The sequence below is a fragment of the Sus scrofa genome, chromosome 2 (genome assembly GCF_000003025.6).
Source record: "Sus scrofa isolate TJ Tabasco breed Duroc chromosome 2, Sscrofa11.1, whole genome shotgun sequence".
Lineage (NCBI taxonomy): Eukaryota > Metazoa > Chordata > Mammalia > Artiodactyla > Suidae > Sus > Sus scrofa.
The window spans coordinates 58,644,570-58,669,757 of NC_010444.4; the positions used below are offsets into that span (position 1 = coordinate 58,644,570).

General features: G+C 51.7%; 1 protein-coding gene across 2 annotated transcripts in view; it reads right to left on the reverse strand.

Annotated features, from left to right (window-relative positions):
* NCAN (neurocan) overlaps positions 1-25,188 on the reverse strand; it is a 30,950-nt gene extending 5,762 nt beyond the window's left edge. The window contains exons 1-12 of one of the 2 annotated variants that reach the window (XM_021083438.1): positions 25,036-25,188; positions 20,436-20,515; positions 19,110-19,529; positions 15,496-15,670; positions 15,258-15,385; positions 14,472-14,765; positions 12,714-13,310; positions 11,072-12,523; positions 6,868-6,984; positions 5,616-5,729; positions 2,970-3,128; positions 1,798-1,880 (exon numbers count right to left, since the gene is read on the reverse strand). In XM_021083438.1, coding sequence (XP_020939097.1) covers positions 1,798-1,880; positions 2,970-3,128; positions 5,616-5,729; positions 6,868-6,984; positions 11,072-12,523; positions 12,714-13,310; positions 14,472-14,765; positions 15,258-15,385; positions 15,496-15,670; positions 19,110-19,529; positions 20,436-20,508 — 3,612 coding nt within the window. In that variant the 5' untranslated portion in view covers positions 20,509-20,515; positions 25,036-25,188. The remainder of the gene's footprint in view (positions 1-1,797; positions 1,881-2,969; positions 3,129-5,615; positions 5,730-6,867; positions 6,985-11,071; positions 12,524-12,713; positions 13,311-14,471; positions 14,766-15,257; positions 15,386-15,495; positions 15,671-19,109; positions 19,530-20,435; positions 20,516-25,035) is intronic. The other variant, XM_021083439.1, reaches the window with a different exon arrangement.

The following is a 25,188-nucleotide window of genomic DNA, read 5'->3' on the forward strand; positions in this document are numbered from 1 at the left end:
CTTGAGAGAGCTCAAAGCAAGATCTGATGTATGATTTTTTTTTGGCTGCTCCTGTAGTGCATGGAAGCTCCTGGACCAGGGGTGGAACCTGCACCATAGCAGTGACCAGAGTCACTGAGGTGACAATGCCAGATCCTTAACCTCATGCACTACAAGAGAACTCCATGATGCTTTATTTATTTATTTTTTCGGGTCTCACTATTGGCATATGGAAGTTCTCAGGCTAGGGGTCAGATTGGAGCTGCAACTGCTGGCCTACATCACAGCCACAGCAACACCAGATCAGAGCCTTGCCTTTGACCTATGCCGCAGCTTGTGGCACTGCCAGATTCTTAACCCACTGAGTGTGGCCAGGGCTCAAACCCACATCTTCATGGATACTAGTTGGGTTCTTAACCCAAGAGCCACAACAGGAACTCCCTGATGTATAATTTTTAAAAAGTCTCTGTGGGGAGTTCCTTGGTGGCATAGTGGTTAAGGATCTGGTGTTTTTTCTGCTGTGGTTCCAGTCACTGCTGAGGTTTGGTTTTGATCCTTGACCCAGGAATGTTTGCATCCAGTGGGCATAGCCACAAAAAAAGAAAGAAAGGAAGGAAGGAAGGAAGGAAGGAAGGAAGGAAGAAAGAAAGAAAGTCCTGGGAGTTCCCGTCGTGGCGCAGTGGTTAACGAATCCGACTAGGAACCATGAGGTTGCGGGTTCGGTCCCTGCCCTTGCTCAGTGGGTTGACGATCTGGCGTTGCCGTGAGCTGTGGTGTAGGTTGCAGACGCGGCTCGGATCATGCGTTGCTGTGCCTCTGGCGTAGGCCGGTGGCTACAGCTCCTATTCAACCCCTGGCCTGGGAACCTCCATATGCCGCGGGAGCGGCCCAAGAAATAGCAACAACAACAACAACAAAAGACAAAAGACAAAAAAGACAAAAAAAAAAAAAAAAAAAAAAGAAAGAAAGTCCTTATGTACAGGGTTACTTTTGGGGTACTGAAAATATTCTGGAACTAGATCAAGATGATGGCTGCACGATACTATGAGAGTACTAAAGTCACTGAATTCCACACTTTAAACCGATTAATTGCATCAATTTATTATTATTATTATTTTGCTTTTTTAGGGCTGCACCTGTGGCACATGGAGGTTCCCAGGCTAGGGATCTAATCAGAGCTGTAGCTGCTGGCCTACACCACAGCTCACCGCAACGCCAGACCCCTAACCCACTGATCAAGGCCAGGGATCAAACCCACAGCCTCATGGTTCCTAGTCAGATCCATTTCCACGGCACCACAATGGGAACTTCTAAACTGATTAATTTTATATTATGTCAATTTCAACACAAAATTTTCCAGAGCTGCCAGGTAAAGGGCCAGGAGAGTAGGTAAGAAGTGGTGAGGATGGGGAGCTGCTGCAGGCGTCCACCTGAGTGCTGAGGGAGGCTGCACAGGCAGGGGAAGGTAGGGAAGTAGGCTCACTTGAATCCATGGCTGGAGGACTAGACAGAATAAGCTAGATGGAGATGTCAAACCAAGTTCGAGGTTTGAAGCCTCAATCACTGGGTAGACCGGCAGTTTACAGGGCTGGGAAGTCAGGGGTAATTAGGGTTTCACTGAAGTTCCTTTGCCAACTCCAGCCTCTCAGAGCCTCAGGGACTTTGGATTGCCACCTTTGGTGATGATTTTGCACAAGACAGTAAAATCAAGCCAGAGGGCCTGACTTTTGCAGCTTACCCAGAATGCTTCATTCTAGGCAGGGGTCTAGTCAACTCTCTGACTGCAGGGACCCAGGCTCCCAAGCTGCTGCCACTCACCAGCCCCGTGTTGTCCGTCCACTGGAAATCCCTCTCCACAATCCTGTCGTTCAGACCGATCCACGTGTTTTCACGCCCAAAACCTGCAGGGGAGGGGTTTGTGAGGGCTGGGTACCTGTGCCTCTCCCATCCGAGGTTTCTGGCTGGAGGCCAGGTGGAGGGTGTGGGAGGGGAGACCAAACCCCCTCCCTAGCCTGAAGGTGGGCTTGAAGGGATAGCGGATGAAGATGAGAGTAAGGGGGGGTATCCACAGCCCCTCCCCAGTTTCAGGTGTGAGCCAGAGGGGAGCCCCCCCCACCCAGTCCCTAGCTGGCTGCCCTCATACCTAGGGGATGGGGATGGGGCACAGAAAGGGTTAGAATTAGGCTCCTGGCCTTGCCACAATTTGTGGCTTAAACAAAAGGTCAGAGGAAAGAATAAAGACAAATCTGAGGAAATCTGAGGAAATAAGAGAGTAAGGGATAGGAGAGGTGGGAGCAGGGCTGAACACAGCAGGCAGGTGAGTCTGAATGAGCCAGTCAGTCACTGAGGAGGGAAGAAATGGCTGGATGACTGTGTTTGATTACATGTTGGAAACAAAACAAAACAGTGAACCAGGGAATGAACAAAGGAAATAATTAACAGGGGACGGGATGGGGAGAACAAATGGATGAAAAGGTCAGGAGGGATAACGAGTAAATCAATAAATGCCGGAATTAATGAATGAGACTCTCTTCTTTTTCTCTAAGTCTCTGCACAGCTCTTCCTCATTTCATCCCTCATGTCACAGATGCCTCTCCATCACCCTTTATTTCCTAGCTCTGCTTTAATGGTCATTAGTGCACTTAGGACTAGCTGAATGATCGTATACACTTATTTAGTTAGATTCTTACTTGTTTGCCTATATCCTCTACAAGGACGTCACTCCCTAAAGACAGGACAATGTGTATCTCTGTGCATGGAATGATGCCTGGCACATAGCAGGTGCTTGGTAATACTTGGGGAATGAATGAATGAAGTAAACAAATGGATTGATAAGTGAAGAAATAGACACTTGAATTAATAAGTGGTCAGAGCTTGCATTTATGAATACAGCTTCAGAAAGGTGGTATCTTCAGGACCCTGGGGAGTCGGGGGGGATGCCCTGACAAAGGGATTGCAAAGGTCCGCCTTGCCCACCCCAGAGGCCCTACTGTTAATGAAGCCATGTTCTTCAGGTGAGTGGATGCTGGTCAGGTGGCCGGCTCGACGGCGGCAGTCCCTCTCGGCATCCTCCCATGCCCGTCGATGGGCGAAGTAGCGGTAGCAGTGGCCCTGGAACTTGTGCCAGCCGTGGTCACAGCCCTCAGTGTCTGGGAGGTGGGAAGGGAGCATGAGTGGGCTAGCCTCTGGCCACGGCTTGCCTTGCCAGCCGTAAGCCCAGCCAGCCTACCAGAGAGAGGGCTCAATCCAAGGTCACTGTGGAGCTAGGCCACCCCTCCCCCTGGGCCCCTCCTCCAACCCCACTCTGACCCCCCCCACCCTTTCAGCTCCCTTTTCCCATAGTCACTTCTTTCCTCTGTTGCAGGAAGAGATTCCCTGGGAGATCATTACACTCGGCCCCTCTCATCCCAACTCTGATGTCTCTTTCTCTGATCTGGTCACATCCTGGGAACTCAGGAAATGGTCACAGGAAGGCCTAAAATTTCCCTCCTGGGAAAAAGCTCAAAAAGACTTTCTCCCCAAAGGACAAACAAATGGCCAACAAGCACATGGAAATATGCTCAACATTGTGAATCATTAGGAAACACAAATCAGAATCACAATGGGATACTGTAACCTTAGACCCAGATGGCTATAATGTTTTTTTTTTTTTTTTTTCTTTTTTGGCTGCCCCTCAGCATATGGAGTTCCTGGGCCAGGGATAAGACCTGAACTGTGGTTGTGACCTACGCCACAGCTGTGGCAACGCCAGATCCTTTAACCCACTGCACTGGGCTAGGGATCGAACCTGCATCTCCACAGCAACCCGAACCACTGCAGTCAGATTCTTCTTCTTTTTTTTAAATTAAAGTACAGTTGGGAGTTCCTGCCATGGTGCAGTGGAAATGAATCTGACTAGGAACCATGAGGTTGCGGGTTTGATCCCTGGCCTTGCTCAGTGGGTTAAGGATCCAGCATTGCTGTGAGCTGTGGTGTAGGTCACAGACATGGCTCAGATCTGGCATTGCTGTGGCTGTGGTGTAGGCGGGCAGCTGCAGCTCCAATTCAAACCCTAGCGGCATATGGGAACCTCCAATTCAAATCCTAGCGGCATATGGGAACCTAAAAGGACGAAAGACAAAAATAAAAATAAAAAATAAAAAAATAAAGTGCAGTTGATTTTCTTTGGGGGGGGTTAACATATCTTCTTTTTTAAGCTTAATAAATTTTATTATATTTATAGTTGTCCAACCATCATAAAGTACAGTAGATTTTGCAGTCTGATTCTTAACCCATTGTGCTACAGTGGGAACTCCTAAAAAGAAAATAGGAAGTGTTGGTGAGGATGTGGAGAAATTGGAACCCTCATGCATTGCTGGTGGGAATATAAAATGGTATAGCCACTGTGGAAAATAGTCCAGCAGCTCCTCAAAAACAGAATTACCACATGACACAGCCTTTCTGTTCCTCTGTATACACCAAAAAGAATAAGGCTGGGTGCAAGGGAGAATGAAAAACAGGGGTTGAAACAAAAACTTGTACATGGGAGTTCTGGCGTGGCTCAGCAGGTTAAGAACCCAACTAGTATCCGTGAGGATGTGGGTTTGACCCATGGCCTCACTCAGTGGGTTAAAGAATCCAGCATTGCCATGAGCTATGGTGTAGGTTGCAGACAAGGTTTGGATCTGGCATTGCTGTGGCTGTAGTGTAGGCTGCAGCTACAGCTCTGATTTGGCCCCTAGCCTGGGAACTGCCATATGTTGCAGGTGTGGCCTTTTAAAAATCGTACATGAATGGAGTTCCTTGGTGGCCTAGCAGTTAAGGATCTGGTGTTAACACTGCTGGCGCAGGTTTGATTCCTGGCCCAGGAACTTCTGCATGCCATGGGCATGGCCAAAAAACCCCCAACTTGTACATGAATATTTATAGCAGCACCGTTCACAACCACAAGGATGAAATGATCCAAATATCCAGAGTTCTCTTGTGGCTCAGTGAGTTAAGGATCTGGCATTGTCACTGCTATAGCTTGGGTCGATGCTGTGGTGGAACTTTGATCCCTGGCTTGGGAACTTTCATTTGCCACAGATGTGGCAAAAAAGAATAAACAAACCCTCAAATGTCCATCAAGTGAAGAATGGATAAACAAAATGTGGTCATTCATACAATGGAATATTATTCAGCCATGAAAAGAAACGAAGCACTGACACATGCTGCAATGTGGATAGGCTATGAAAACATCAAGCTGAGTAAGAGAAGCCAGACACAAAAAGACACATAGTATATGACTGCCTTTATATGAAACATCTAAAATAGGCAAATCCATAGAGATAGAAAGTAGATTAGTGGTTGCCAGGGGCTGGAGATGAGGAATGGGGAGTGACTGCTAATGGGGACAGGATTTCCTCTGGGGATGATGAAAATGTCTTGGAACTAGCTAGAAACAGTGGTTGCACAAGACTGTGAATGTACTGAATGCCACTGAATTACACGCTCTAAAAAGGTTAATTCTATATTATGTGAAATTTACAGCAAGAAAATTATTTGCCTCCTGTCCACGGAATCAGAGGAAGCAACCTGGAGCTCCATGTGTGGGGAGCCTGTGGCCCAGTACCCAGCCCCACTCCTGGTACAGTTTTGGGGTCTCGGCAGAGGCTCACCTTTCTCGCAGAGGCTGCCCGCATAGCTGGGGAGGCAAAGGCAGACGAAGGAGTTGACCTCATCAATGCAGGTGCCTCCATTCTCACAGGGACTGGAAATACAGTCATCTATATCTGGAGGGGAAGGTGGGGCTGAATCAGAGGTCAGCCTTACCTCGGCCCTCAGTCCCCACAGACAATCAGGCAGAAGATGCGGTCATGACCTTACCACCTATCCCAGACCTGGGTACAATGGCGGTGATCTGCACAGATGACCCAATGACTCTGAAGGTCAAGGGGGTGGAAACTCACACAAGTGATATGAATTAGCATCGATGAAAGCAGATGCTACTGGGCTGGCTGAAGGCCAGAGTGGGCAGAACATTCCGCCTGACTCCAGAACAGTAAAAGTGGGTCTGGCAAACAGATCCACAGAATGTCAAAGCTGAAGGGTCTTCAGAATGTGGAACCTAGGGAAACTGGGTTCCAGGGCATCTTCAAGGATGTGCACAGAGTCACAAAGCTGTTTGTAGGTACAGGGAGTTATCAGTTGAGCACTTCTTCTACCAATCCCTGTGTGAGGCATGTGTGATGCCAGGCAAGTAATTTCCACTCTGAGCCTTAGTTTCATTTTTTTTTTGCAAAATGGTGACAATAACAGCACCTTCTCAACACTGGTTGTGAGTAGAGAGTCAATGGAAGAGCTCAAGAAATTATATCACATAATTATTGTTATAATTTCATAATTTGTCATCTTTGGGGGGGGGGCATGCCCAAAGCATGCAGAAGTTCTCAGGCCAGGGATCGAACCCACACCACAGCTGTGATCTGAGCCACAGCAGTGAAAATGCTAGATCCTTAACCTGCTGAGCTACCAGAAAACTTCTCTTGGGGCTTTGGGGCTAACAGCCAACAGTTCTGGTGGCAGGTGCTGATACCCTTGCCCACCCATGAGAGAGTAGGAGATGCCCTGGGGCACTTTGCTGGTGGGAGGTTGAGCCTTACCATCCCTTTGTCTCCCCACAACCACCATCAGCACCACTTCTGACCGGTAGTAATGGGAAGCAGCACATCAGAGCCTCAGTATCCAGGTAAAAGCTCACCTGGTTGGTGCTGGGGCTGATTTACTAGAGGCAAGGAGCGAGGGAGGGGAAGGGAGCATCTGAAGCCAGTATTTTGTGATCCGAGTCCTCATGGGGTTGGCTGCTAGGGCAGATTCCAGGGCTTTGAGTCAATCAAGTCTAAGTTCAGATCCTGAGTTTGGGGTACTCACCGATCTCACAGTTCTCTCCAGTGAAGCCTTGGTCACAGCTACAGCCATACATGGTGCCATTGGCTTCACAAGTGCCCCCATGCAGGCAAGGGTTGTTCTCACAGGGATCTGAAGGGACTGCAGGATGGACAGGCAATGCAGGAGGGAGTCAGACTAGCAGATCTGCCTCCCAGGGAATCCAGACCTCAGACCTCTAAAGGCCTTCGCATCCAACCCCTCTCTGTAGAGTGCCCTCTATAACTTCTCAGTAAGTGGTTGCCAGCTTCCTCTCTCATGCCCCTGTGATGATATTACTCTTTCCAGGAACTTCCCCAAAGCATCTGTGAGCTGCCCTGCCTGTAGCAAACTCCTTCCTTGGACTGAACTAGAATGGGCTTCCTGCAGCTTCTCTTAGGGAGTCTTTTCCTAGAACGTGGTCTAAGTGTCCTCTCTAACTTGTCCGCCTCTTCTAGACATACCCTCCTGGTCATTGTGCTTCTCATACTTAGGGGCAAAGAAAGGGACATGGGTTCCAGATGGGGTATGAAGAGCACTGGGACCAGTGGGAACCATCGCCTCCTTCATCCTGTGGCTCAACCTCTTCTGATACAACTTCAATGGTCATACTGTAGACAAGTGGTGCATTATAGCAGTTACAACCATAGGCTTTGCAGTCAGAAAGGTTGGTTCAATCCCTGCCTCTGCCACTCACTAGGGGACGCTGAGCAAATTACTTCTGTAAATTTCAGTTGCCTAATTTACAAAATGGAAATAAAAATAGTTTATCCCTCTCTCCCAGTCCTGACCATAACACCATGTCTGGCTCTGTGTATATTGGACTAGGGCCTTTTGAGGGGTCTTAACATTGCTCAGGAGAGTCTTCCCTCCTCATCTCAGAGGTCCAGATGTCTTGGTGGGTGTTCTCCCTTCTGCAGCCTTGCAGGGGTAGAGCAAGGACCCCCATGTACCCCAGATGACCCCCATCTCTTGTCAGGGCAGTGTCAGCCCTTCCACTGCAAGACACTAGAACTGAGATTTAGAGAAGGGCAGGGCTTGGCTCCAAACCATACAGTGGGACAGAGCCAAGATTAGCCTACCGGGCTCTGGAAGACTAGTTTAGGGGCCTCCCTCCACCCCCTAAAACCTAGAATTTGTTTCTGTTTTGTCCTGGTCTTGGGTCCCATAGGAAACTGAGATGCTAACAAGCTGTCACCTCTTCCCTGGTCTTCTGGCCTCCACCTTCACCCTCCATGGTTGTTCTCCCCACAGCTGACAGAGGGAGCCTATGTAAACCTGAGTTAGGTCATGTCCCTTCTCTGCCTAGATTCCTCCATCGCTCCCTATTTCCCTCACAAGAAAAGCCAAAGTCCTTACCGTAGCCCACAGGGCTCTATGCAATCTTCCAGGATACTTCCCTGCCCTACTTCCGCCTCAATCCCCTTCGCCTACTCCATTCTGCCACCCTGGCCATGATATTCTGCCCACACAGCAGGCGTGGTCCTGTCTCAGGGCCTTTGTACAAACTGTTCCCCCTGCCTGAACTGCTGTTCCCCTAGATCTCTGCACGGCTCCTCTCTCACCTCCTTCAGTCCTGCTCAAATTTCATCCTAATCGCCTCTCCCAAACCAAAACCCACCCTGGCGTTCTTCATCCCTTGCTTTACTTTTCTTTCTTTTTTTTTTTTCTTCTGTCTTTTTAGGGCCATATCCGCGGCATATGGAGGTTTCCAGGCTAGGGGTCTAATCGGAGCTGTAGTCGCCAGCCTACGCCAGAGCCACAGCAACGTGGGATCCAAGCTGCGCCTGCGACCTACACCACAGCTCACAGCAATGCCGGATCCTTAACCCCTGGAGCGAGACCAGAGCTTGAACCCACAACCTCTTGGCTCCTAGTCGAATTCGTTTCCACTGCGCCATCATGGGAACTCCCCCTGCTTTACTTTTCTCTTTTGTCTTTATCATTTTCCAGCCTCCAATATAATGTATTAGGATCATTTCTTATCCATGCCTCCCTCCTGCGTGGTGATGTTCCACATGGCAGCCACACATAGTCATTTACATTTAAACTAATTAAAATGGAATTAAAGTTAAAACAGTTCCTCGGTCACACTAGCCACATTTCAAGTGCTCAGTAGCCATGAATGGCTGATAGCTATTGCCTTAGATAGTGTAGCTCCAGAACATTTCCATCATTGGAAAAGTTCCAGGGTATGGCTCTAGAATGTCAGCATTCAGAGGACAAGGGACTCGGTCTCAACATGGTTCCTTGAATGCAGCAGGCATTCAATAGATGCTTGCTAAATGAATAATGGTAGCTCCTGCAGCGACTGAAGCTTGTCCCCGGGGTGGTAGCATGTGCCCCCAGGGTGGCCAAAGGGGCTCATGCCTATGTCTGTGTCTGGTGCTACCCCGGCACGTGCATGCACACGCGTGGAGCTGCCAGGCGCGGGATCGTGTAAGCCTCACCAGGTGCCCCGAACTGCTGACACCTGCCCACGGACTGGCGGTGACTCAGTCGCTTGCTGGTGCTGCATTTATTTTTGGCTTCATTAGCATTTCTGCTGCAAGCAGTAGGTGAGTAGACGCCTGGGTCTCCCCCAGCACTGGCTGCCTCCCTCCATCCTGGCTGCCAATGGCTTGAGTCTGGAGCCAAAAAGCAGCAAAGCCCAAGACAGATCCAGCCGTGGCCCTGGGGGTTCCTCTCAACGCACTTTCCTTAGCACCCCGCTATGTGTCTTCCCTCCCATCATTCTGATCACCCCTTTTCTAGTTCCTTTGGCAGTAAGCCTCCTTCCCATTGCCCATCCCCCACAAACAATCTCTCTCTGCTCCCTTCCTGGACAAGCTTACCCCCTCCCAAGAACTTGAGACTTTTTTTTTTATAGGAATGAAATTAGCACCTCATAGCCCAGTGATTGAGACACAGATTGTTGACAGACAGCCAGATTCAAACCTTATCCTTGACACCCCCAGCTGCATGACTGCATATATCACTTGACCGCCCTGTGCCTATAGTCTCCCCATCTGTAAAGTGAGGATCATACCAGAACTTGTTCCGTAAGGACGTTAAAAAGATTAACCAAGATGATTCCCAATAGAGTGCTCAGAACAAGCCAAGCACACAGGCAGTCACTGATAAGCATCAGCCTTTATTGATTCATGCTCCCCTGCCCAGGGTCTGCCTGCCTCCTGGGTACCTAAGAAAAGAAGATGTGGCCCCAGACAGCCCAGGGATGACAAGGTGGGTGATGAAAATCGGCACCTGCGACTTCCATCACCGCGACACTTTGCCTTCAAAAAAAGGAGCAAGTGTAAAATCAGTTGTGTTAATAAGAGTGTTTTGCAACTCAGAAAGTCTTTTAATTAGCTTCTTCTTTTTCTTTTTTTTAAAGCTCACTTGACCGAAAAAACAGCGCAGCACGGCAGGATCTAAAAAATAGAGGGCTGGAATTTGCAGGCTGAGTTGTGGGCAGATCTGGCTCCAGGAGTGCAGGGTGGTGGTGGCTTTCTCTGGACTTTGCTGGAGTCAGAGTAGCTAAGGTGCATGAGGACTTGGGTGCCAAGTGAGGTTTGATCACTGACTAGCTGGTAGTGACATAATTCCCTGAGCCTCAGCTTACTGTCTACAAAATTGGGGTGATGCCCACCATTCTCACCCCTTCCCAGCACCCATTTTCCCTGTGGCTTGAGCCCCCCCCCATGATTTGCACCACTGAATTCCAGATGCAATTCCCACTTACCCAGGAAGCCCTCCCTGCCATGCCTCCACCCTCTGGCCCTACCCTGTGGCAGGGCTGGGGGTGGTGGTGGTGTGTGTGTCTGTGTCCAGCCCTATCTTCCCAGACTGGGGCATCGCTGAAGGCAGTACCCCAGCATTGCACAGCCCTGTCGGCTCAGAGAGGACATGAACATGATTTGTTGACTGTACTCATCCCCCAAACCAAATTCTGCCCAACGCCTCATCATTCCCTCATTACTCGCTGTGCACAAAACACATCAAATGCAACTTCACCTCTTGGCCTCTGCCCAGGCTGGTGCCATTGCCAGAAATACATCTTCCTTAATTCAACTCTGCCCAATGAGCTCCCGCCTTCAACATCATCCCCTGCTAGAACCCTTCCCAGGCACCCAAGAACAGCCCTTCCTCCCAGCTCTGGGCTAACCCAGCCTCTGATCCCTGAGCATCACCACAATTGCCTGGATGAGACCAGGAGATCTGAACTCACCCTCCTCTGTGCTCCCATTTGCAGGGGTCCCTGGCAGGGCTGGTTCCTCTCCACTTGCTGCCTCCGGCCAGAAGCTCTCCATACCTGGGCTGCCTCCCAGGACCTCCAGCTCAAACTCCTCTGGGCCCAGGGAGGCAGGCATCGGGGTGCTGAGGGAGTCCCAGGGCACTGTAGGCTCCCCTGAGGAAACTGAGATACGCTCGTCCATGCTGGCTGCTGTCGGTGTCCAACGAGGAAAAGCAGGCTCCCCTGAGGGGCTGCCTTCAAGTGGAGGCGCCAAGGTTCCCAGGGTTCCCTGAGTCACCATCTGGCCCTCTGGTTCTGGGTGGGATTGGAAGCCTGAGGAGGCCATGGTGGACGTGGCCAGGACCCCAACATTGTCTCCCAGGTCCTGGGACATGAGGGATGTCACCACCCTTGTATCCACAGCCACTTGAGGACTCAGGGTGGGGCTTTCAGCTTCCTCAACCACATGGGATCCAGGTTCCCAAAGATCACCAGCATCGCTGGCATCCAGTGTGGCTGTGGAATCCATGGGACCCACTGCAGCTCCTCCATCTGTAGCAGCCCAAGCCTCCAGACTTGGGGTGATTGTGGGCCTCAAGGAGACTCCAGGGCCCCCCAAGGGTGCAGATGGAGAGCGGGGGTCTAGCCCTTCATTATGCAGTGAGGGCCATGTGACCTGCATGCCACCCATGGTGGCCTGCAGGCTGGAAGTGGGGCTGTCTGCTGTGTTGAAGACCCCAGACTCAGACCCTGAGAATCCTCTGGCTCCCATGAGCTCAGTGGCAGTCTCAGTGGAAGTGAAATTTGCCACCACATTCCCATCTACAGAAGCATGTGGGCTGGATCTGGAGTGACCAGTAGGGCTGGTCCCCTCAATTTTTCCAAAGTCTGCCCCGGGGGTGTTAGGACTGGCTCCAGCTCTTGAGTCCATGGCTGTCTGCGAAGGGGCCGTAGGACTTCTTGCTCTGTAGCTGCTGAGTGTTGGGGATGTGGCCTCTCCACCTTGTCCTATCAGGCTTGAGGAGAAGGGGAGGGAATACACTTCTGGATAGATGGGATCCTGGGTCTCTGAGGCAGGGGAGGATAGGGCAGTGGCCATGTCCTCACTATGTCCCTTGACCCCACTGGCCTTGGTGGGGAGGGATGTAGGGTGTGATAGGAGCCACAGTTTGGGAGCGCGAAGCATGGCCATGACAGGGAGATCTGGAGAAATGACCATGGGGGATGCCTCCCAAGGGTCAGTGCTGGGGCCTTTTAAGGGGTTGGGGACCAAGGCAGTGGCCTCTGAGGGGGACCAGGGCAGGTATGGGATGGCTGGCCTCACACTGGGACCCTTGGTTTCCTTTAGCTCCTGGTCAAGGGCTCTGCTGGGGTCTGGGATGATGGGTGGGACCACAGTTGGGGGCCACAGCCAGGGCTCTGGGGGGCTCCTGCCACCAGGGGAACCTGCAACAATATCAACGGTAATTATAATTACCTCTCAGCAGCTCCTTCCACTGCGTGTTTCCTTGGCTCCAGGCCTGAAGAAGACGGATCTTCTTGAGGCTTGGTGAGGCCAGAGGACCCAGCTGTGATTTGGAGCTTCCACCCCCATCCCCCTTAAATCCCCAGGATCTCCCCCTTGGACCCCACTCACCAGCTCCAGGCACATCCACCTCATTGGTCAACACAGTCCAGGGGCTTTGACTCTGGCCACTCCCCAAGGCATCTGTGGCTTCTGTGGCCAGGGGAGGCTCCACATAATTCCCAGCAACCTCTGAGGTGGGGGGCTGGACGCTGCCCTCAAGCGCCCCCTTCAGCCCTCGCTGGGTTTCCTGCTGTTGGAAGTGGCGCCCATTCAACCCTTTAAATCGCCCCCTCCTCCTGGGCGTGGTGCTGGCTGCTGTTGCCTCTGTGTGCACACGCACTGCAGTGTTGGCCTCCATGCTGCTGGGGCTGGGAGCCACTGTGCTCAGCCTCACCTCCTCTGCCTCCAGTACAGGCCTTGAGGCTAGTGTGGGACCCCCAGGAGCAGGGCTGGCCATCTCTGGAGACTCCTGCTTCTCTGCCAAGATCAGAGGCTCCTCTTCCCCACTGGACACCAGGGGCTCCTGGAAGTCTGGGGTGACTACCTCCTCCTCCCCCAGGTTGGGCTCCAGTTCGTGATCAGGGGGGCCTTCTGCTGACAGAATCTCCCCCTCATCTCCAGATGATGGAGTGTCTGGGTCTCCATGTTGCGATGTAGGGTGATGAGCTGTGGGAGAAAGAGAAGAGGTTGTGTTAGGCCCAGGAAGTTCTGCCTGAAGTCTACCCACATTCCAGCATGCTGCAGCACAGATCTCTGTATCTCTGTCTTTCTGTGCCCCTCTGTCTCTCTGGCTTGTTTCTGGGAACCTCCATACTGAGAGATGGAAGTATAAAGTTATCGTCCCCACTGTTCAGACTGGGGCCCATAGTCAAGGTCAGAGTCAAGTGGTCCTGGTAGAGTCAAGAGACAGGTGGTGGGAGTTCCCGTCGTGGCGCAGTGGTTAACAAATCCGACTAGGAACCATGAGGTTGCGGGTTTGATCCCTGCCCTTGCTCAGTGGGTTAACGATCTGGCGTTGCTGTGAACTGTGGTGTAGGTCACAGATGCGGCTGGGATTCCGCGTTGCTGTGGCTCTGGTGTAGGCTGGCGGCTACAGCTCCGATTGGACCCCTAGCCTGGGAACCTCCATATGCCGCGGGAGCGGCCCAAGAAATGGCAAAATACAAAAAAAAAAAAAAAAAAAAAAAAAAAAAAGAGAGACAGGTGGTGGGTGAAGCTTAGGCAGTGGCCAACTCTCAGTGGGGCAGGTCAGATCTGGGTCATGGCTTCTCCACCTGGAGGGCAAGTGCCTAATGGGCATGGCCTTCCTACAAAGAGACCCCCCCCCACTTATATGCAAGCCTCAGCTCCTAGGAGTGGAAGTTTGCAGCTTCTGAGGGTGTGGCCCACTCCAAGGCCAAGGGTCACGTCGGTCCCCCTCCATGGGGGTGTGGCCTTGCTCAGTGGGCGTAGAAAGACAAAACATCACTTCCTTCCCAGGGGTGCTCATGGGCTTGGCTCCAGGTAAAAAATGCTCTGGTGGTGGTGGGGGGGTCTTTCAGAGACCTCAGGAGACATATTTCCCACCCACTAAAAGGGACCTCTCTGCCAGGGCTTTGCCTTCTCTGGGGCTTGTCCTCTCCCAGGGCGGGGTTCCTCGACGCGAGTCTCAGCGGCGGGACCTTTCCCTGGGGTATGGTTTACCGCGGAGCAAGTTTTCACCTTCTACCCGGCCTCAACCTCCATTAGAAAGCCAAGCTCCAAAGGGCGTGGCCGTTATCAAGGTCCTTGTCCTTGGGGTGTGGCCACCAAGGGACGCTGCCTCAAGGGGCGTGGCCTCACACACACCTCTGAAGCAGTAGGCATCAAAGCGTTCTCCCGGCGCTGGGAAGCCGGTGCGGTTGGCGAAGCGGTAGACGGTGCGCACGCCCGGGGCTGGGCCCCCGCAGCGCCGACGCGGTGTTTGGATAGGGTAGCGCACACTGCCATCCGCCAGCCAGCCCGGGTCGCACTGGTCCAGGCCCTCATGCCAGGCCAGGTGCAGCTGTCCCACCGAGGCCAGGACTGCGCCCTGGCGGCGGCACTGGGCACGCGCGCCGGCCAGTGTCAAGCGGCGGGCCAGGCCTACGTAGAAGACCTCACCTGCGAAGACACGGGAGAAGGTCAGAGGCATCCAGGGACCCGCCCTTTGTACCTGGGAGGGTGGTCCAACCCCAAATAGCCCTGATCTGGCCGGTTTTGGTTTATGGCTAAATGAGACGATGGCAGTCGCGCTGTGTGCGCCCATCGCCAAAGCATCACTGTCTCATGCAGTGCTAAAAGGGGGCTTCACTTTCTTTTTACAAGTGAGGTAATTCAGGCCCCTGAGCAACTTCAGCTTCAGAGAGAGGGAGGGGCTTCGGGAGGGGGGGTCTCAGTGAGGAAGAAGAAGAGGGGAGTAGGAAGGGGAGAGGGGGACAGAGGGGGGAGGAGACTCAGAGAGGGGTTGGGGCTTAGGGAGGAGAGGAAAGCTTAAGGCACCGGTGGGCCCAGGTCTTGACTGCAGGTTTAGGAGAGGCAGGGACTTAAGGAAGGATAGGGTTAGGGAGGGTAAAGGGCTCAGGGAAGAGGGTATTCTGCCAGCCTTAGACTTACCTCCTAGTTCACGAGCAAAGCAATAAACATCGTAACGTTCTCGTGGGTCTCGCCTCCCATAGTTCCTCACCCCTGGAAGGCTGCTACGGTCACCATAGCAACCAGGACGGGACTGAGTGATAGGATACCTGACAAGACAGGGTGGGGGTCCTCTCAGATGTGTGCTCCTGGGACTCCCCAAGCACCGTGTTTCTCGAGAGGCTAGCTTTCCATCTCCCTACCCTGTGTACCCCCTCACCGAACTGTGCGGTCAGAGAGCCACCCGGCATCACAGTTGTCAAAACCATCCTCAAAGGCAGCCTGCAGATGCCGCGGGGCTGCAATGGTGGCAGAGCTGAGACGGCAGGCCTCCTGCGCCTCAGTGAAGGTCAGTGCATAGCGATCCTGGGCTGATCGATAGTGGAACACAACACCTGTAGGGAAATATCCAGGACAGGGTGTCTGATTTATGCTGGAATCTTCAATAACAGAACTTTCTCCCGCAAAATGCCCCCACCCACCCAGTCTGATAATAACAGACCCGTTGGCCTATACTGCCCTGTACCGCATCTGTTCACTCAGAACCAGGCATGGAGCTAGGGTGATGGTGGGGAGACAGGTATGCCCCCACTTTATAGATGAGGAAACTGACAATGGCCACAAAGGGCTAGAATTTGTCAAATATTTGCTACATAAAAAGTATTTATAGGGAGTTCCCGTTGTGGCGCAGGGGTTAACAAATCCGACTAGGAACCATGAGGTTGCGGGTTCGGTCCCTGCCCTTGCTCAGTGGGTTAACGATCTGGCGTTGCCGTGAGCTCTGGTGTAGGTTGCAGACGCGGCTCGGATCCCGCGTTGCTGTGGCTCTGGCATGGGCCGGCGGCTACAGCTCCGATTCAACCCCTAGCCTGGGAACCTCCATATGCCGAGGGAGCAGCCCAAGAAATAGCAAAAACACACACACAAAAAAAAGTATTTATAAGCATCAAATCATTGAAATCTTACAACCTTGTGATTATCTCCATTTTCAGAGGAGGAAACTAAGGCTCAGAGAGGTTGAGGGACAGGTCTAAGGCCACATAGCCAGTAAAAAGGGGAGCCAGAATTTATATCCAGGAAGAGCTGACTCCAGAGATAGCATTCTATCTAGTGCTCCTTGGGTCACAGTAGCATGGAGAAGAGTGAGAAAGAGATTCTGCCTTTAATGAATTAAGCACATGCACTGATCTGGGAAGCACAGGCAGCAATGGGCAATCAAATGGAATCACTGAAGACTCCCTGGAGTAGATGACTTGTAAGCCAGGACATAAAATGTCAAATAGGTTCACTGTGACTCAAATTCTGATTTAGGGATGAGAAAGATGGTTGAGCAAGACAAAAAAAATTCAACATTTTGCTCCATCTTATCAAACTGAGAACTCCCAGAAGGCAGCAACTGAGTTTATTATGGCTAGGTCCCTAGCACCAGGCTGACATGTGGTCGCTGCTCAATAAATGTTTGGAGTTCCCGTCGTGGCACAGTGGTTGATGAATCCGACCAGGGACAATGAGGTTGCGGGTTTGATCCCTGGCCTTGCTCAGTGGGTTGAGGATCTGGCGTTGCCTTGGGCTGTGGTGTAGGTCGCAGATACGGCTCGGATCTGGTGTTGCTGTGGCTGTGGCGTAGGCCAGCAGCTGCAGCTCTGATTGGACCCCTGGCCTGGGAACCTCCATATGCCGTGGGTGCTGCCCTAGAAAAGACAAAAAGAAAATGGTAAAAAATATATATATATATTTGGTTGAATGAATGAATAAACCTGGTGGTGGAATTCCCTTCTTTTCACCACTTAGCAGGTTTTTTTTGAGGTTAATTTTGAGAACAAAGGCCTTGGAAAGAGGATGATTGGTTGGCCACCTAAAATATGCAGTGAGATGCTGTTGGGTGGAGAAAGACTGCTCCAGAATATGGGGTGCAGGGACTTTGCCCAAGGCCAACACAGGTTAAGGGAACATGACTTCCCAGCAGGAGTCCACAGGATCTTTTCCATACAACAGTTCATTTACTGCATCATTCATCAAATATCTATTGACCATCTTTTGTGTGCCATGCCCTATCCTAGGACTTTGCTTCAGTAATTTAAAAAATATATACTTTTTGCCTTGTTCACCTTGATCTTGATGGGTTAGGAAAATAAAAACGACAGTGGATATTTCTTTTTTCTTTTTTCTTTTTCTTTTTTTTGTCTATTTAAGGCTGCATCCACAGCATATGGAAGTTCCCAGGCTAGGGGTCGAAATGAAGCTGTACCCGTCGGCCTATGCCACAGCCACGCCAGATCTGACCCACATCTGCCACCCACACCACAGCTCATGGCAGTGCTGGATCCTTAACCCACTGAGTGAGGCCAGGGTTTGAACCTGTGTCCTCATGGATACTGGTCGGGTTTGCTACCACTGAGCCACAACGGAACTCCCGGAGATATTTCTTCTTTTTCTTTTCTTTTCTTTTCTTTTTTTGTCTTTTTGCCTTTTCTGGGGCTGCTCCCGCGGCATATGGAGGTTCCCAGGCTAGGGGTCTAATCGGAGCTGTTGCTGCCGGCCTACGCCACAGCCACAGCAACACGGCATCCGAGACGCATCTGCGACCTACACCATAGCTCACGGCAACGCCAGATCCCTAACCCACTGAGCAAGGCCAGGGATCAAACCCGCAAACCCGTGGTTCCTAGTCGGATTCGTTAATTGCTGAGCCACGATGGGAACTCCAGGAGATATTTCAACAGAAAGAATTTAATACAGAAATTGGTTAAACAGGTAATTGAGGTCTGTTATGTACTTAATATAGATTTTCCTTTTTCTTTTCTTTCAATGTTTTTTGGTTGGTTGGTTGGTTTTTTTTTTTTTTTTTTGGTTTTTAGGGCCACACATGCAGCACACAGAAGTTCCCAGACTAGAGGTCAAATTGGAGCTGCAGCTGTCGGCCTATGCCACAGCCATGGCAATGTCAGAGCTGAGCCACATCTGTGATGTACACCATAGCTCATGGCAACACCAGATCCTTAACCTACTGATCAAGGCCAGTGACTGAACTGTCATCCTCATGGATACTATTTGGGTTCTTAACCTGCTGAGCCACAACAGGAACTCCAATGCATATTTTCAATCTACCTTTTATTCCACTTTATTTTATTTTTGGCCACATTTGTAGCATGTGGAAGTTCCCAGGCCAGGGATCAAATGTGCACTATGGCAGCAACCCAAGCTACTGTAATAGCTTTAACCCACTGCACCATAAGGGAACACCTCAATCTACCCTTTAAAAATAACTTCACTTAAAAAAACCACATATTTATTTTAAAAGTAAATTTGTATTCCTGGAGTTCCCGTCATGGCTCAGTGGTTAAGGAACCCAACTAGTATCCATGAGGACTTGGGTTCAATCCCTGGCCTTGCTCAGTGGTTAAGGATCCAGTGCTGCTGTGAGCTGTGGTGTAGGTTGCAGACGCAGCTCGGATCCCGTGTTGCTGTGGCTCTGGCGTAGGCTGGCAGCTACAGCTCCGATTAGACTCCTAGCCTGGGAACCTCCATATGCCAAGGGTACGGCCCTAAAAAGACAAAAAGACCAAAAAAAATTGTATTCCTATTTTAAATAGGAAGCCAATATTCTTTGTTTTATGTGAAAGTAGGTAACCATGAGATTATGAAATCCTGTAAAGTGCTGCTCTCTCTTAGCTAAGGAGATGTTAAAGAGAAAGGGGTACCATGGAGACTTTCCTCATGGCTCTGTCAGAATAACTGAAAGTGTATCACTGTTCAGGGAGTGATTTCTAAGGTGACATTCAGTGGATGGGATTCCCAGTCCCAGCCTTAGCCCCTCCCCTTCCCCCAACTGACCCGTCACCTCCAGGGGCACCAGGTCCTGCTCATCCTCGATGCCCCTCACCACCTGGCAGCGGTAGAGCCCGGAGTCGCTGGCCCTCAGTGGCCCCAGTAGCAACGTGGCGTTGGCCCGGTGCCGGGGGTAGGCAGGTAGCGACACACGTCCCTGCCAGCCCTTGGCCACTCGAACCACGTTGTCCTTGGCCACTAGGATGGGCAAGTCCTGCCGCTGGCCTGATGCAGTCCGCACCTTGGTCCACTTGATCCGAGGGGCTTCTCGGGCTGCACCTGGCCGTGGCCGCAGGGTGAAGAGACAGGGTAGGGCCACCAACTCTGCCAGTGCAGCCCGCACCGACACAGACCCCACCTTCTGCATGTGGAGCCCTTTCTCGGCAGTGGCGGCAGCAGCAGCAGCAGCGGTGGCGTCCTGTGTGCCTGGGGTGGAGAAGGTGGAGAGAGGGCCTAACTCAGAGGCAAGGACCAGCAGAGACTGCTATTTTCCTGTCTTTACAGATAGGGAGACTGAGGACAGAGAGGTTAGGTTGCCTATGCAACATCATAACGCAGTACACAGATCTGTGATCTGCACCCCAATCTGTGAGCAGAAGGTCAGTAATGGGGTAGAATCCTTTCATAGTTCTGCCTTCAAAGTCCATATCCTGAAGGCCAGGGATGTGACTCTAAGTGCCACTGACTCACTATGTGGCTATGGGAAAGTCACTGTTCTCTGCACCGTGATTTCCCCAAAAGTTAAATGAGAGGCAGCCATTGGAAGGGAAACGGTGTTTGTGGAGTACCTTCTATATAACAGGCACTTTATAAATAGCAATCAGCTCATTTGATTTTCATAACCATCTGCAGAGGTAGCCGTGTCTCATCCTCTTTGGAGAGTTGAGGAAATTGAGGCTCAGAGACATCATCGTATTTGTGTAAGGCCACAAAGCAAATTAGGAGGCATTTCTGAAGTCTGGGTTTTGGACCACCACTGGGGAAATGCAAGGAAGAGGCACACAGACCTTTATTTCTATTGCTCCATCCATGGCAGGCATCACTAATCAATCTTTGCACTATTCTCTCTCTCCCCCCTTTTTTTTCTCTCTTCAGCTCATCTCAGCAAAACAGTGAGAGGCGGGAACCTCTAGCCTCTGCTGGCAAGGACTAAAAATAACCTCTCAGGTGTCTTGTTCGCTTTTGACTGTTCAAAGACTTTTTTCATCTATTCTTGTTTTATTCCCCAGACCAAGCCAGAAAACCAGCAGGACAAGGCTCTCAAGTTAAAAACCTGCCCCATCTTGTCAACTGTCGAGACCCTAACCTCTCCCACCCCAGAAGCCAACTCACCCTGTTCCCCAGCCACAAAGAGCAACATCTGCAGAATCAGGAGGCCTGACACCCAGACAGACATGGCCCCCATCCTGGACCTGAAACAAGATGGAAAGGGAGGAAAGGGTGAACACAACCCTCCTAGACAGTCAACATAAAAGGACCAATTCCCCCCTCTCTGCAGATCTGAAAATGGACTGAGAGGCCAGTGTGTCACTCAAGGTCACACAGTCAGCAATCAAAGGCTGATCCAGGATCTGAACCCAGGATCAGCGACTTCAGAATCCCAGCAGTGAAATCTTTTTTTTTTTTTTTTTTTTTTTTTTTTGGCTTTTGTCTTTTCAGAGTGGTATCCATGGCATATGGAGGTTCTCAGGCTAGGGGTCAAATCAGAGCTGTTGCTGTTGGCCTACACCAGAGCCACAGCAACACCAGATCTGAGCCGTGTCTGAGACCTACACCACAGGTCACAGCAACGCTGGATCCTTAACCCACTGAGTGAGGCCAAGGATCGAACACGCAACCTCATGGTTCCTAGTTAGATTCATTTCTGCTGCACCATGACGGGTTTCATTTCAGCAGTGAAATCTTATAGTCAGATTGTGGGTGCAGGAGTAAATCAAACCTGGAGTTGTCCCTCTGCCTGTTCCTTGCTGTGTGACCTTGAGCAAGTAATTTAGCTTCTCTGTGCCTCGGTTTCTTTGCAGGTCAGATGGGGATAATATCAGGTAGTTGGAAGGAATAAATGAGTCAATACAGTCAATACACATAAAATGCTTAGAACTGCCTAGCATGAAGGAGTAAATTTCAGCTGTTATTATTATTATTGACTTTAACATAGCCAAGATCAAAATCCCATTTTTTCAACTTGGGCTTCCAAATCAAATATGGGGCTCCTAGAGGGCAGCAGCCAGTCTCAGACAGCCTGGGATCCCCAGTTCTGGCATCAGGCTGGCCTCCAAGCCAGGCTTTAATCTGGGTTTGCTGACTGACACGATTCTCAGCTTCAATTCCAGGATTTGGTTGTCGCTAAGATTCTATTCCTGGTTTCTGGGATTTTTGAGGCGCTGCCAAGTCCCAGCTGGAGAAAGAGACCTCGCCCTTGCCCACCCCATCTTTCCCATGAATTTGCACTGACTGAGGAAAATGCCTCCTAGGTCCACAGAGAAGTCTGTGGGTCCAGACTTCTATGGGGGTTGTGGCACGAGAGCATGAAGTGGACAAATATTGAGCACTGTCAGCAAGGCCCATTCCAGACACTGGGACACAGACCTCACATTCTTCCAGAGACTAGAAACCTCGGGGTGGTGGCTCCTCCCCAAGGCCTCCTACCCCTCTGGAACCTTGCTCCCCATGCCCCCACCACCAACACCAATGTAGTTCAGAAGGTGGGGCAGGTGGGAAATTAAAAACAGCACCTAAAAATCCAGCCCTTGAACCCTCATCCTGATAAAAGAATAGCCCTGAGAAGGGGAGTGTGAATGGAGTCCAGAATAGGGGACTGTGGGGGACAGCTGCCAGTTCCCAGTTCCCAGAGGCCCCTGAAGGGAGGCAGGCCATGGACCTGTCCGTGGTGCTGAACTCTGGGGCAGCAGGGAGGTGGCACTGCTCACTCTGTCTCCTCCTGGACTTCTTAGGGCAGCACCTCAGAGTCCAGAGAGGGTGAGCAGTCTGCCTAAGACTGCACAGCATGGCAGAAGCCATGTCCTGGAATGGTGCCCTAACTACCAAACTGTAAACCTCAGCAACCTCTGCCTCCATCCAAGGCTGTCCTCATTTCTCCCCCTCAAAACCCTGAGCAAGGGTGGAGCCCCCTGATTCAATGATTCAATGATTCAATGATTCAAAGCCTGGGTGGGTATTACAGGGTGGGGCAGGACTCTGGCTGCACTGCTCCAGGAGAGCCTTAGGAGGGGGCAGTTCAGAGAATTCTCACACATGCACACACACAAATACTCTGTATGATTAAGAGCTCAGACTACATCCACATGACTTGGCTTCAAGCTCTGCCTCTACTCCCTACATGTTGAATGACCCTAGACAGCTGCTTCATCACTCTGTGCCTCAGTTTCTCCACCTGTAAAATGGGGATCACCCGGCACATACCTCATAGTGTTACTGTGAGAATGGAATGAGCTAAGACTTCTCAAGTCCAAGAAATGTGAACTGCTTCTTGTTCACAAAGTCTTGTGTACAAATTCAAATATACAATGGTGGTCCAACAAGGTGACAGCTACAGATTCAGGAGCATTCTACCCTGCTCCACCACACACACGCCCTCCCACACTCACTCCACTCCCTCCAATTGCACCATCATACACCCACACCCCCTCTCTTAAAATACTTCTTCCCCAGGGCGACCAGAGGTGAGCATTTACACAGCTGTCTGGGGCTTGTCCCCTCATTAATAACGCATGAGCCTCATACATATGCAAGTAGGGGCCTGTGGGGCTTTGGGGGAGGGGTGGCCCAGAAGGGGGAAGAGAGAGAAAGAGAGAAAGAGAGAGAGCGTGTCTCCCACTCCCTCACACCCACCTCCTGTTTCAGAAGGCACTGAGTGAGGGTAAGTTTGCCAGCGCGCATTTTTGTGTGTTTGTGCCTGGTTGTGCATTGGAGCGCTATGTTCAGTCAAGAATATCTATGAGGTTGTGCCTTGTTGTGTGTGAAGGTGTACAAGGGCCCAGAGCAGCTCTATGCACTGGGTGGGGTGTAGGGGACCCAATGTAGTCTCTGTATGTACGGGTTCAAGTGTCCCTCAGCAGAGGCTATGAGCACATGTGTGTTTGTGTTACTGGCCTTGGAGTCAGGGCGTAATTGTGTGCATGGGTCTGAGAATGGAACTCCTTGGAGGAGAAAGGAGGCCAGGCTCAGTAAATCATCCCAGGCCACCCCTTGGAGACCTGAACCCTCTGCCAGTGTCTCTCCCATTACTCTCCCAGCTCTGCACACAGACCATGTCTCACATTCCCCTACCCAGGGTCCACACTGCCAATCACATAAAGAGGACCCTTGCTGTACACACAGTACACATGCAGAGCCCCACACTATAGGCTCAGAGCCTAGGAGACACACACTCAGAGATTCAGTGACATTAACAAAGAGAGACAATATGGGCACTTTCAAGGCAGGCAGCATGTCTTCTGCACAAAGACACACACCCTTATATGGGGAGTCTCAGGCTCCCCATATAAATCCCTAGATGAGACCACTCTGTCAGATACAGTTCCTCACACACATTACTACAAACCCCTGACACAGACTGGCTGGATAAATTGTAGCCTTAGTGACTGGTGGGCACACATCATTTTGCAACCTGGTGACGTGGCCCCCCACACAAGTTTCCTGACAAAGACACAACCTTGGTCACTTTGGACTCACAGAGGACCCCAGCCTCTCCATAAACACACACCGTCTCCCAGCATGTGGTAGACACACACACACAAAGTCCCCACCTCCTGGGGGGGGGGCACCTTCCATTTGGGAATGTCCACAAGCCTGCAAGGCTGTTAGGTTCTGGGGTCCCACTGTCTGTTCAGTCCTCCCTCCCTGCCCTTCCCCCACCTCCCCTGCTGGGGCCCAGCGCCAACCCTCTCCTCAGCCTGGCTGTCTCCCATTAATGCTGGTGAGAGGAACAAAGCCCTGAGCACAGGGATGGGGGTTGCTCCTGCCCAGGCTGGGCCTGGGGTCCCAGCCCCCTACTTCCCAGCACCTGTGCCCCTAAACCAATCCAGGACTTCCGCATGCATCCATATGGACAGATGGAAGTGAAGGGATATAGCAAGGGTCTGTTTCTCTCTGTGAGGACATAGCCAGATGGGGAAGTACTGGGGGTGGCTCCTCTTTTGGGACTGGGTGCCCTTTACAGGTCCTGGGGTTCCATAACTGGGGGCTTAAAGGGAGCTCTCACCCAGCATTCACCTGGGAGAGCCAGTGTGCTCCCTGGGAGAAAGGACAGCACCCCAACTCCAGGTCCCAGGGAACAACAGGAACCACCTTGGGATGGGGCCCCCCAGAGCCTCCTCCCTGAGTCAGGATATGGTGACAAGACCTGAGCCAAAAGGACAGAGAGACCGCAGGGCCCCCCTTCCTTGGTCACTCTCAGACCAGACCCCCTTCCATGGGCTCAGACTTGTCTGGGGGGCCCCCTCCCTCTGCAGTCCAGCTTGGAATCCTCCATTCATTGGCAAATTGGGAATCCCCACTTAAAATCTTGGGGTGTCTCAGCTCAGACATCGGGGTTCCCTCTTCCAGAGTGCCCCACACAGCTTGTGGGTGTCCCCAGCTCCTCTCTCAACTCGGGGTACCCCTTTCTAGCCTTGGTTCCCAGTGCCTCCTCCCCAGTTCTAAGACCCACCCCCAGTCCGGCCCCCTCCCCATTGCGGGGTCATCTCTGCATTTCCAGGACAACCTTACCCCCAAATCCGAATCCCCTTGATATTTCCAAGCCCCCATCCAGTTTACGTTCCCTCCCCAACCCGGGGCTCCCCTCCCCCTTCAGCCCCCTCCCCATTCTGGGGGCTTCTCTCTGATCCCAGGCTCCCTCCTCAATCTCAGGCTCTATTTCAATTCCGGAGGACCTCTTCCTCCACGCGGCCCCCTCCCCACGACGGACCCCCACCTGGCTCCTAGCTCGGACGCATCCCGGGGCGGTCGACGGGCACAAAGGACGCTCCGGCTGGGCTCAACACGCGCCAGGTCCACCCCTGCGCCCTGCGCTCTGCTCGCCCCAGCGCCGCCTCAGCGCTTATAAAGGGGCTGCGGGGCTGCTCTG